Source organism: Acomys minous, assembly GCF_964271855.1.
Source record: "Acomys minous genome assembly, chromosome: 7".
NCBI classification, from domain to species: Eukaryota; Metazoa; Chordata; class Mammalia; order Rodentia; family Muridae; genus Acomys; species Acomys minous.
Window position 1 is genome coordinate 85,625,872 of NC_140488.1, and position 12,995 is coordinate 85,638,866.

At 39.0% G+C, this 12,995-nt stretch overlaps 1 protein-coding gene across 4 annotated transcripts in view; it reads left to right on the plus strand.

The window, feature by feature from the left end:
* IL1RAPL1 (interleukin 1 receptor accessory protein like 1) overlaps window positions 1-12,995 on the plus strand; it is a 1,340,631-nt gene that overhangs the window by 199,011 nt on the left and 1,128,625 nt on the right. For all 4 annotated transcript variants that reach the window (XM_084788848.1, XM_084788847.1, XM_084788846.1 and 1 more), the window contains one exon: window positions 7,286-7,390. In XM_084788848.1, coding sequence (XP_084644974.1) covers window positions 7,309-7,390 — 82 coding nt within the window. In that variant the 5' untranslated portion in view covers window positions 7,286-7,308. The remainder of the gene's footprint in view (window positions 1-7,285; window positions 7,391-12,995) is intronic.

Genomic DNA, 12,995 nt, shown 5'->3' on the forward strand with positions numbered 1-12,995 from the left:
AGGTAATCTTGTCCGCATGTAGGGATGCAGTTATGGCAAGGCCACCTAGAGAAAAGGGTAACTGAGTCCTTCTCTTCTTTTTGGAGAGGCCTCTATGGAGGCTGTTCTGCCCTGGGCATGAGTGCCTAGTCCCTCACCCGGTAGATACCCTTATTCCATCATGAGTTTAGTCATTGTTTCATTGGGGCTGAGCATCAACACATTCATTTGAGACAAAATGTCCCTGCCCTGGAGATTGACAGGAAGATCTGGGATAATGAAAGGAGTGACTACACCTGAGTTGCCTTCTTGATCCGACCACCTGATTGCAGAAGCACTAATGAGGGGATTTTGAGAATGTCCAACGTCCTACAAATGGGTCATTGATTCTGTCAAGGGCCAATGTTTTGGCCAATGCTCATATGCTATAACTGCGGCGTCAGCTCCTGAATCGAGGAGCCCCTTAAATGACCGCCCATTAAGAAACAAAGTGAGCATAGGTTTTGAGGAAGAAATCTTTTGCACCCAGAACGCCTCTGTGGTTGGGGGTCATGATCACGGGTTTTAGTTAGTGCCTTAGAGGGCCCAGGCTCCAGAGGAAGGTGGAGGGCCTGTGCCAGGCTTTGACCAGCAAGGATATATACAGGCCCCTGTAGGCCAGAGACCAAGAGCTGGTATTCTCCCGAATAGTCGGAATCAATGGCACCGGGATAAACTTGAATGCCCTTTAGGGCAGTAGAGGCACACCCAATGATTAGACCAAAAGTATTAGCGGGCAGGGGACCAAATATTCCAGTAGGGAGTAGTCTAGTTCCTTCCTCAGTTGTTAATATTTTGCTGGGGGTGGTATAGAGGTCCAATCCTGGGCTGTTTTCACTTGCTTGCCAGAGATCTGAAATGGATTGTGGGCTGACAGAGGGGGGCATTGGGAGTGGTGTCCTGAGGCTGGGGTGAATGTCAATGCTGGGTTCTGGGGTGGCATGTTGGCCGGAACGAACCCAATTCCCCCGAGGTTCACTCGGTTGATGGGGGCCGGAGGTTGCCCCCGAGGGAAGTTTCCCGACCCACAGGGAGGAAGAATGTTGCCTTGCAAATCGGTCCTGGAGCGGCACTCATTAGCCCAGTGACATCCCCGTTTGCAACGTGGGCAGACTGTGGCTGGCTGGAGCCGGGTAATCAAGGGTGTACTAGTTGCCCCAACTGAGGGGGGAGTTTGGCCATTCTCCAGGGTCTTACGGGGCCGGGGACATTCCCTGGCAAAGTGTCCAGGCTGGCCACAATTAAAGCAGGCTCTTTGCAAAGAACGAGAACCAAGATCAGCCCTCTGGAGGGAGGCTCCAATGGCCAGGCCTATCGCATGGCTGGGCCCTATGCCTGCACAAAGTCGGACATAGTCAGAAAGGGTTCCTTTCCTATGGTGCTTAAGGACGTCCTGACATGTTAGGTTAGCATTCTCAAAAGCCAACTGCTTGATAAAGGGATTTTCTGGATCCTGAGGTCCGAACAAGAGGCTCGTAGTCTCATTGAGGCGACTGATAATGTCAAGATAGGGTTCCTCAGGGCCCTGTCTGATTTTTGTAAGAGTGACTGAGGCAGAGCCCCATGAAGGGAGCCTTTTCCAGGCACCAAGGGTAGCCAGGAGTATAAGCAATTTGTTCATTAAGGGTATCAAAAAGGGGGTCACCCAGGATTCTATTTGCGGTCCAGTCTCGAGTGCCCTCATTATGGGCCTTTCTCATTGACAGGTCCCGTGCAGCCTCCCGGAACTCGGCCTTCCAGAGTACAAAGTCTCCTCCTTCAAGGGAAACATGGGCAAGTTGTTTAAATTCATTAGGCGTGAGCCAGGCCTCTTTAGAAGCCTCTAACAAGGCCAGAGTAAAGGGCGTGGTTGCGCCATATTTTGTCACTACTGCTTTAATTTTCACTATAACAGACAAGGACAAAGGAGTGTAAACCAGTGGCTGCCCTTCCTCTTGAATATCTGGGCCACCTGCCAGCCCTTCATCAGCCTCTCTAATTACAGCCTCTTCTCCATCCGGACCCTCATCATTTTCTCCCTGTTCTCCTGGGGAATTCCCAGATATCTGGCAAGCAGGTGTTTCTCCACCACTAGGAACTCTTGCGCCGCTGCGAAGTGAAAGTGGAAAGGCGTGTGCAGTATGGGGTGTTTTTTTCTTTGAGATTGTGGGAGGTAAGGGATCCTCATGAAGTGGAAACGAGAGACCAGCAAGCTGTTGGTCCAGATCTCTGAGCTTCTTGAGAAGGCAATTTGTTCTTGTCGATTGCGGACGAATTCGGACAAGGAAGAAAGATCAGCGGTGGTGACCACTCGAGCCTGACAGAGCAAAGGACTGGCAGCAAAAATCTGATCAAGAGGCTGAGACCCATAGGGAGGGGGTGGACGAAAAGGGGGAAGGAGATTAGTAGTAAGGGGTTTGAGATTAGTGGCAATAGGAGTTTGAGCAGGTGCAGCCGGAATAGAGGCCGAATTAGGAGAAACAGCAAGAACAGTTTCAGTTTTAACTAGTGGCCACTCAGGGTTATGGTAGCGAGCAGCCTCTTCCTCAAGGGAGGCTGCATCGCCAGGGTCAAGAAGCTCGTCATCTCCAAAGTCAATAAGAGCGGGATAGAGTAAGGGGGTAGTTTTAATAGTAGATTTGGGGGTGGTGGGAGCATTGGCTGGGGTTGCAGGGGCCTCTGGCCCAGAAGAAGGGCCGATCGCACCTTGAGTCTGAGGCCGAGAAAGAGAGGCCTTGGTTCTGTCCCCCAAAGAGTGCAGGGGCCCACCGAATAATCAACTGAGACCCTCGGACTCCTAGGGAAAGAATGGGGGACAAGAGATGCAAAGAACGGACAGCAAGTCAAGGAGTCTGATCAAACTGACAAAATTTTATTTTCTCAGGCTGCTTATATACTTTAAAGGCAGGATGTAGGGAGGGGGGTGAGGAGGTGAGAAGCGATTGATCTTGGCTGCAGCTGTGCGGATATCAATTATATCAATTAGAGTCAAGGGGAGGGTCGTAGGGGAATTGAGCTCATAGCTAGCCACATTCTGAGAAAACACGTCAGAAACCTGGTTGACTGAGAGAGGCAGGCCAGATGGGTGCCTAGGCGACTGTGACCATAGATCTTATCTGGTTCATGAGAAGCCGAGAACAATAAGGTTCCAAGGTGATTGTGGAGAAGTCTTTGTGAAGAAGGAAGAAGTGAAGGAAGAAGGCCTGAGAGGACCTAAGTTTGTGGAGCCAAAGTAGTTTGAGCTGAGCAGAAGTAGAAAGCCGCCCCTGGCAGCAGGTACCAAGTGCTAGCTTGTGGCATTTTGCTGGTCTTCTGTGTACGTGCCTGTGCCAATCAGGCCCTGGGGCCTTGTTTTAATCCGCCAGAGAATGCAGGTACTGTCCTCTGGCTTATGATGCTTGCCTGGGCTTCCTTGACTGTGGCCATTTCCACTCAGGTGCTGGGACCTTGATACAGTCTGCTGGAGAGAACACATGCACAGGTGCTGGCTTATGGCAGTTGGCTGTGTTTCCATTACCATGCCTTTGTCTACTTAGGCACTGAGGCCTTGATTCAGTCTTCCAGAGAACATGGGTACAGTGTGTTGGCTGTGGCTGTTGGCTATGCTTCAGATCCTGTGCTCTGTGTTCACTCAGACATTGGGGATTTGGTTCAGTCTTCCAAAGAGCACCAGTACCAGGCCTTAGCCTGAAGTGTTTGGCTGGAATATTGAGAATATGACCATAGCCACCGGGGCCTCCTGTGTGGGCCTGGAGCCCCTCTGTGGACTGGTGGGGTCATCTTAAGTCAGATCTATCTCAGATCCACACTTGGCACTCCCTACGCCCAGCCAGCAGACACCGATATAGCTCACGGGAAGAAAGACTGCAGATATAGCCATATAGGGTATGCGAGGAGGCTTTGGAGACCCTGCCCAAGGCCACCAGACCTTGGAGCTGTCTCTAATTGGACTGGCAGGGTGGTCTGATGTAAGATCCATCCATTTTCTTGGGTTCGTCCCTGGGCAAGCAGATCCAGATGCTGGTACTTCACTGCCCACATTTCAGTCCCAGCTACAGAGTCTGAGAAAGCATGGATGCAGCTTGTAGACAGGTGTGCGTCCAGACTCTAGGGAGGGGACTGGGCACCTGTCCTCCTTAGACCAGAAGGATGGCCCGAGGCCAGACCCACCTGTCCTCTGCACTCTGTGTACCCCTCTCATCTAAGGCTGTCCAGTCTTGTGGTCTATAGCTCCCAGTGCCCAGGCCTGCCAAACAGATGCAGTGTCTTTTCGACACTGCCATCTTGGATCTCCTAGATATACTTTCATTGCTATTTCTGGGTAATAATTTTAATTTTGCTAACAGCAGAGCAAGCAATGGATATCTATGATTGCCATATTTAATCTATCTTTCAGTTTAAGAGAAAATAAAATTTCTCAAAGACACTTGTAAAGATTATCATAGATTGACCAAACCAGTAAGCCCATGAAATGCAAATAAATGTTTTTGCCTTAATACACAGTTTCAAAAGATTTCATTAAAGATTTTGATGTAACAAAACTGAGGCTTTCTAGACCTCTTCAAATTTAAGAGGTAGAATTGCAAACTAATCTGTGTGTCTTGAAGAAATGAATTAGGCTAGGAAATATTTTTTTGAACAAGTGTAAAGACACACGAAGAGACCAGTAAGGCTGGCAGATCTGGAACCAAGGGGCCTGCACAAACTATTGCACAAACCAAGGACAATGAGTGCAGTAAAGTAGACCCTTGTTCAGATCTAGCCAATGGACAACCCACTCTCCATGGTTGTAGGGGAAGTGGGGACTGCCTCTGACATGAACTCTGGTGCTCTCTATTTGACCAATTCCACTTGGTTGGGAGGCCTGGTGGCTCTCAGAGGGAAGCAGGCTGTCCAGATGAGACCTGATAGGCTGTGATCATATGGTGGGGGAGGAGGTCCCCTTCTGTCACAGACATAGGGGAGGGGAATAGGGTGAAAGAGGGAGGGAGGGGGAACAGGAAAATACAAGGAAAGGCATAACAATTTAATGTAATATGAATAAATTATGATAATTTAAAAAACAAAAAGAGAAACATACATACCAAGCAAAACAATCCAACCAATCAGAATGATCTGTAACCTGACACACACATCTAGAGCCAATGGCCTGTATTGCAAATTTTGTGATGTGGTAAGCTGGAGGTCTGTGAGATAACGTGTTCATATCTCAATATAAAGTGAATTCCAAATATTTGCATTTTTGATACTATTCTCCTAATTCCCTCATTTTGCCCTCCAAACACTCCTCTATTCCACTGCCATTGTTCATGAATGTTTTGTCTCTTCATTCGTCTCCATCTTTTTTGTATAGGTTACGCCGCTAAAAGCTTAAATGAATAAAATAATACATAGAAGAGGTAGTTAAGCTGAGAGAGCTTACAGTTTTAGTTTGATCTTGGAGTTCCTTGGGCAGTGATGATTAAATTCCCACTGAGAAAGGAACTGATTCTTACTGCTAACCTGAAATTGGAAGGCACCACCTTTAAATTTTTTCTGCTTCCTATTTAGTGTGGTATCTGGAAAATTGGATTTGAGTTCTAGGAATGCATGACTCAGTCTTGCAATTCAATGTGGTGTTTCCTTACTGATTAATTGGCCCTTTGGATGAGCTTCATTTATATCTTTGTGTGACTCTAGTTCTTTACTTAAACAATATTGGTAGTGTCATTTAAATCTCTTCTAGATTAAAATATCTCATTCTTGATGCTATTTTAAAACATTTTTCTGATTTTGAGACTATAATGATCATGATGTATCAAGTGAATAGATTTTGCTTTTGCTTTATAAGGTGGAATATATTTTAACGGACTTTTATTATTGTGAATGAATTTATCATTTAAAAATACTCAAATATATCTGAGGTTGTGGGAACAAAAATATGGCTGTCAAATTGAAGTTCAGCTTTCTCATATTTAATAAACTCATACTGATAGACAGCTGGCTATGAACAGTCATCAAATGTCTTGCAAAGAAATTTGTGCTGTCATGGGCCTACACTATATCTGAACTGTGTCCTGATTTGCTACCTTTCAAATTCAGTCCTGCATTGCTGAACTCAATTTTTTTCATCTTATAGTACAAAAGAAAAGAAACATTAAATTCATGTCTGCTTAGGACATCTAGGAGAAATTAACAGATGTTCCAAGAGCACAAACCTGCCCCAGTAAATGAATAAATTCTAGAGGTCTGACATGCACTAAGGGGACTGTACTTTATAAAATTGTGCTATATACTTGATATTTGCTGACAATATGTTTACATTTTACAGATTTTGATCCTTTAAGCAAAGAAGGCAACTATGCTATGAGATAGATTTTTTAATTTGCTTGATTATAGTAACCATTTCATAATGTACATAGATATAAAATCACCATATTACACACCTTTAATATATGCAGTCTATTAATTATCTATGTGTAAAATTGGAAAAGGAATGATATTTTTGAGAATAAAATATATATTTATGTCATTTAAAATGAAATATTTTGCTTTTCTGATCACATGCTAATATTCCTCTTAGAATTCCGAAGAGAATTTTATAGTACATGATGACATATATTTGTGTAGCTTTAATCTAAAGTATATCTTTTATCAAGCAATATAGCAAAATGTCTTAAATTTTTTCTAAAGTATGTTTTTCAGGTTTTTAATTTTGGAAAATCTCAGATCATTAGAGGTCTACAACTGATAAGGTTTTGTTTGTAAAGAAAAATAATTAAAAAGCTACACTGTGTTGCAGCAATGGGTATTTTAAAATGTTAATATCAGAATGTATATTAAAATAAATTGTTCTCAAAATGGAGAGATTGTTTTTCCTGTTTAAAGAAAAGTAAGATCTCTACTTTTAGAGAAAATTTAAACTTTAAGTGAACATATAACTTTGAAGCCTTTCTGAGAAGCATATGGAAACTTTGCAGCCATCACTGATTTTGATTTAACTTAAAAAGTGTAGTTTATTGGAAAATGTAGTATAGATTCTGTGTGTGGCATTCTTTCCTTATGAGTAATTCATTATATCAAATATGTATGATAAAAAGGTGCACAAAACTCAGGTACATTGGTTCATATTTGTAAACCCACCTTTTGGAAGGGTGTCATGAATTCAAAGTCAGCCTGTTGCATTGCGAATTTAAGATCAGCCAAGGATATAGGGCGTGTCTCCATCTAGGAATAGATGTACACAAAGTTCTTATAATACATCAATAAGCCTTTTAAACTATGTTTTTCTTTTTATATTTCCTTTAAGGAATAGCCTTTAATAACTGGAAGATGAAAGCTCCGATTCCGCATTTGATTCTCCTATATGCTACTTTCACCCAGAGTTTGAAGGTTGTGACCAAAAGAGGTTCTGGTAAGAACTGCCTTCTTTATTTCTCACTTTTTATCTTTGAAACACATACACATGTGTTATTTGTGAGATGATGAGTAGTGTTAGAAATCCATATGTGTAGATATCAAAGGTATATGGGAAATAGTGAATTATTAACCAACAATTACAAAACTGTTTGTGAAAATCAATGTGGCTTATACTATTGACATGAACTTGAAACTTGGATTGGTTGCATACCAAAAGTTTCATTTATATCCCATTAATCAATGTAATTTTCCATGTTCTCTTGCCAAGAATCATTTAAATGAAACATTATTGTGCATTATTTCACCTTACTTCTTAATTCTACTATTTCCTTATCAACTATGTCTAAAGTGAATTCTTTTAAGTACTGCACTTCAGCTTTTTTGCTGACTTACTTAGGATTTAGAGTAAAAAATAGTGCTGTTTAAGAAAAGGACATGGAGCTTATCTTAATATTTTTATAAGGAAAAGAATAAAATGGTAATAAAAGGGAGTGATGAGTCAATTAGTGTTGAAACTCACAAATAGTTTACATGTCATTAGGTGCCTTTGGTTTCTAGTTGTCTGTTCAAAGTTGGAGGTAGGGAATCATATAACACTTAAGTGAATACATATTGATGTGAAACCCTGTCTCGTAAGCTGTTGATAGGATTTATCATTGCCATTTTCTATTTCACATGAGATTATAGAATGTTTAAAGGTATAGCTTTTAAGCATAATGGAAGACTAGAGGAATTGAGCTTAACTGCTCCAGTTATAGTGTGCTTTCTGTGATGTCTCCAGAAACAAAGGCAAAGACTAAGGTGAGTCTCAAAATATTGCAGTGTTGTGACATCCTGATTCGGATTAGTATCAGATCTGCCTCAGATGTGGAATAGTGGAAACTACCACCTGTAGAGAAAGTGGGAAGTTAGTTTGCTTTTAGGAACCCCTTCTGAAGATAAAATTTGAGAAGAAATTCTGAAAGGTTTCTTGTGTAGGGACAGTGCAAGGTTGTTTTACTGAGCGTGTTAGGTACCCTGAAACATTTTGGTGATATTGCTTTTAGATGTCATTGCTGTGGTTGTAGGAAATATAGAAAATAATGTGTGCAGTTTTGCACTTTTTTCATCTATTTTTTCATGGATATTTTAAATGCAAGAAAAGTGTAGAGTAAGATTCTGATTATTGATTAAATCTTAAAAGCTTCATTTTCCTCGTTATTTTCTCTTATTACATAAAACTGCTTTTTTCAGTTCTTTCAGATGTATGCTTTATTGAAATGGAAATGTGCCCTTTTCTCATCATAAAAGTTTTAACAGGTCTATTCTATATCTTTAGCATAAATTTTTTCTTTGTTTTTAATCAAAGTGGGACTTCCTATGTTTGAGAAACAAGGAGCCAATCTAGAAATGTGAAGCAACTAGACAATTCATATCTCTTGCTCTAAAGACTTAGGAAAACTCAGTGGCTTGTTTAAAATGTGAACTTTATTTTAATTACATAAATTTATTTAGGCAACTATGATTAAATTGATGTTCTAAATTAGACTTATATTTTGATATTTTGCACTCTTCAGTTTATGAATGCAGTTGTCACATACCTACTTCTTACTGCTGAAATCAAATGTGTCATGACATAATCATACAAAACAACAAATAGTGCAAGTGAAACATTTACTTTTCTAATTCACATCTACAGTTTAAATTGTGAATGCTTCCTCCCAGTGTGTGTGTTAAGACTCAGGAGAATGTGAATCTGTTCAAGTGGGGTTTGGCTAGTAAGTGTAAAACTTGAGATTCAATATTTTGTCATATACACTTTTCTAGATTTCACTTACTTTAACTATGCTTGTTACCACAGCTGCTCTGTTTGAGAAAAACAGGAATGTAGTTTACTGAATAGACTCATTACTGATCTCCATAGATCAAGAAGAGGAATGTCCTTGGCATCTTCACCTTAAACTATGAATGGCTCAGCTTTTACACCTATCCTAACTGTCAAAACCGGAGGCAGCAAGGCCCTAGAATTAGAAAATTTTTTTGAAGTTTAGTCATACATATTAAACAAGAGGGCTACTTATTCCTGTTTTTGTTATTGTTTATCATTTTGTTTTTATTTTGTAAATCTTTTACTAAGTTTGATGATCACGATTCAAATTTAATCCTTTTCAAGTGAGTTTTATTGAAATATTATTTTTAATTAACTCTGACCAAAAAGAAAAGTAGATACTTTAATAATTAACAATGTACAAAACATGATTAACTTATACAGTGAAATGTTGAGTTTTATGGCATGCTAATTATGTGTATTGTTTACTTAAGATAAACATATATGGTAGTTCTGTAAAAATATAGAAGGAAGTATTTATTTCTCATTAGCAAAACTAATTGGAAAGCAATAGGAGCTCTTATACAAGCTGAGGTGCATTAGTTTTATCACCTTGGCTTACACTCCTATTGCTATTAAATTAAGGAATGAATTAAATCTAAAAAGGCAATTACATTATTATTATTATAGCTTCCTGGATTGAAATATTCAAAATGCAAGTTTGTGTCTCATTTTAAATAATCATTTCTGCTATGTGTTTGCTATGATAAATGAGGACTGAATGTGGTCTCTCAAGTAATGGTATAAGGTTTTACTTACATTGAGAATCAAGAATATTTCTGAGAGCCAATATTCCTCTATTACTATACAATAGATTTTTGTTCTTGAACGATTTTACATGTAAAATTCTAAGCAGTACTTGAAGGGATATTCTACTAATATTACCACTGTCTGTGAATGTGTGGTATCACAACAACCTAGTAACATCAAAGTGTCTGTAAATTGTTGACTTTTTGAGTAAAATCATGTAAAGCAAATTCTTGTTTTAAGATTATTTGTGTCTCAACCAAATTATACAGTGTGGCTTAGTATTCCTGTTTGTCCTTCCTTAATTTTTTTTATTCCAGTCACCATTTTCCTCCTTTCCTTTCCTGTATTCCCTACTTCTCTATTCCACTCTCATCTTTTTCTCTTCTTTTCCTCCCTGGGATCCCTTCCCCTCACTTCTATTGTGCCTCTCCTGCTCCTCCTCCTCCTCCCGTTCCTTCTCCTTCTCCTCCCTCTCCCTCTTCTTTTATTTTAGTGTAGTTTGTCAGAAAAGGCACCTATTGTTACTGTGTCTTTGTAGAACTGATTTAACCAGTCTTGTTCATGATAGGCAAGTAGTCTATCTCTGCAATACATCTTACATCCCCATAGTTAAAGTGGGTGCTCATGCCTAGTGTTAGGATTACATGTGTATACAAATAAACACACACCTAGTATTTTCTAACTATAAAAATATTATAATTATTTTGTTTAGAAAGGTAAAGCCCAAAACATGTTCTTTTCTAATATATAACACAACAACCACAAATCAACCAGAATTTTTTCTTTTGTTTTCTAGTCAGTTTTATTTTATTATTAATTTTATTAGTTCTTTGAGAATTCAAAATGTTGTATTTTTATTATATTAATCTGCTTTCCAACTCCTCCAAGATCCATCTCTCCTTCGCTGCCCACCTAACTTTGAGTCCACTTTATTTATGAACTGCTCAAGTCATGGAAATATCTTAATAAGTGAATGATTAAGTGACTCAGCTAATTTTGAGTGGTGTTTAGTAGTTACTGAAAATGAAGCAGGAACAGCACAGTACTTCAAAGATAATAGAAAATCAAAATAGAGGAATTTAAGGAAAAGTATAAGTGAGTGTGCTTCTAGACACTTTCAGTTCCAGTGCTAGCCTGGTGTATATAGTGAGGTCCAGGCCAATGGGGCCTACACAGCAGACCTTCCTTGACATAAAGAGAGAAAGAAAGAAAAGAAAGGTGGAGCTTTCATTCTTAAAAAGAGAACATAGTAATATATTGTTTGAGACTGGTGAAGTGAAAGGTAACAACTCAGTATATGCAACACCTAGAACATGTTACCAGTTTAAATGAAGAAAAGGAACTTTTACAAACCATACGGGTTATTGAAGTTTTGGGATGTAGTCCACAGTCTGTTAAAGAAGTGCATTTTCTCTTCTGTTTTCTTTCTTTCTTTCTTTCTTTCTTTCTTTCTTTCTTTCTTTCTTTCTTTTCTTCTCTTTTCCAAGGCAGGCTTTCTCTGTGTAGCCTTGGTTTCCCTGATCTCTTTTTTAGACAAGGCTGGTGTCAAATTCACAGAGAAATGCCTGCCTCTGCTTCCTCAAGTGCTAGGATTAAAGGTGTGCATCATTCTTCTATTCTGTAATGAAATTTCACTGGACTTCATACCAGTTTAAAATGGTACTAGTCTCAATGTGCTGGAATTTTGGTTTTGATAATATTGCTCAAAAGTTGCATTCTTGAAAAGAGCATAGCTCTTGATGAGAGACACATGAAAACTTAAGCATAGAAAAAAAGACTCACAGCTATTAGAGCATAGAGAGGGCTAAGTGGCCATGTTTCATAGAATAAAGTGTTCATATTATTCTAGAGAAGATTAATGGTACATAAAACTTCCCTAGAGCAGTAAGCTGTTACACAATAAGAGGATTGCTGCAGGAGTTGATCTTCTCTTCATTCTAGGAGCTGTCAAGAGACACCTGTTTGTGTGAAATGATTTAAAATTCTTTCTGACAACAAGAGGAAGACAAGCCTCAAGAGATTTATTAAAACTACAGAGTTTGGGCCCTGATAATTTCTAAAAGCAAAGAGTAGCTACATAACCAAAGACACAATTTAGGTTCTAAATTTTATGTTTATTTATGGATCTTTATTTCTTTAAGTAATAGTTATTAAACTACTAAACAAGTGAAATTTAACTTTAAAAAAAGCCATGTGGGTTACTTCTACCTCATGACAATCTAGTTTACATATATCACTTCTCTTGGGCATTCCTGTAAGTCAATGAACTTAATTCTACATGATTAAGAGACAACCTAGTCCCCTCAGCATCTGCCTCTCATTATGTTACCATGAGTTTATTCTCAGTTTGTCAAATATGTCAAAAAGTATGAGGCATTTCTCTTTATCTTCCCTTAAGATAGAATGTTAAACCAAACTTCTGAGCTTTCCCTTACTTTTTAAAGCTAAAAAGGAAGAATGTTTATTTATTAGAAAATTTCACTTATGCTTTTGTGCTTTTAAAATTCAAGCTTGAAATGGCATATAGCAAAGCTCTATCACATCTGAGATAATGCCTTTAATTATAATAAGTGTGACAAATATAAAACCTGGTACCTAACTAGAAACCCATTTAGTTTCTTTTTGTAATAGTTATATCTGATATTTCTTTGAATTTCACTGCCATATTATTTTTCTCTGTTAATAAAATTTTACATCATTGTTATAGATTAATGCCAATTGTGAGGAATTATGCCTGTTCATGGTCAGTTTTCATGAGAAAGATAACAACCATCATGTATGTATAATACTTTTAAGATGACTATGATTTCAGGGGATGTACTATTTTAAGTTAATAAATACAGCAGAATGGCGCTACATGGTATTAATAAAGAAATAAAAATAATGTATTGTCCTATACATTAAAAGCCAAGGTGAAGGTTTGATATAGCACCACCAATTAGGACACTACTAGGGCTTCTTTAACAGATTACCACAGTTTGAT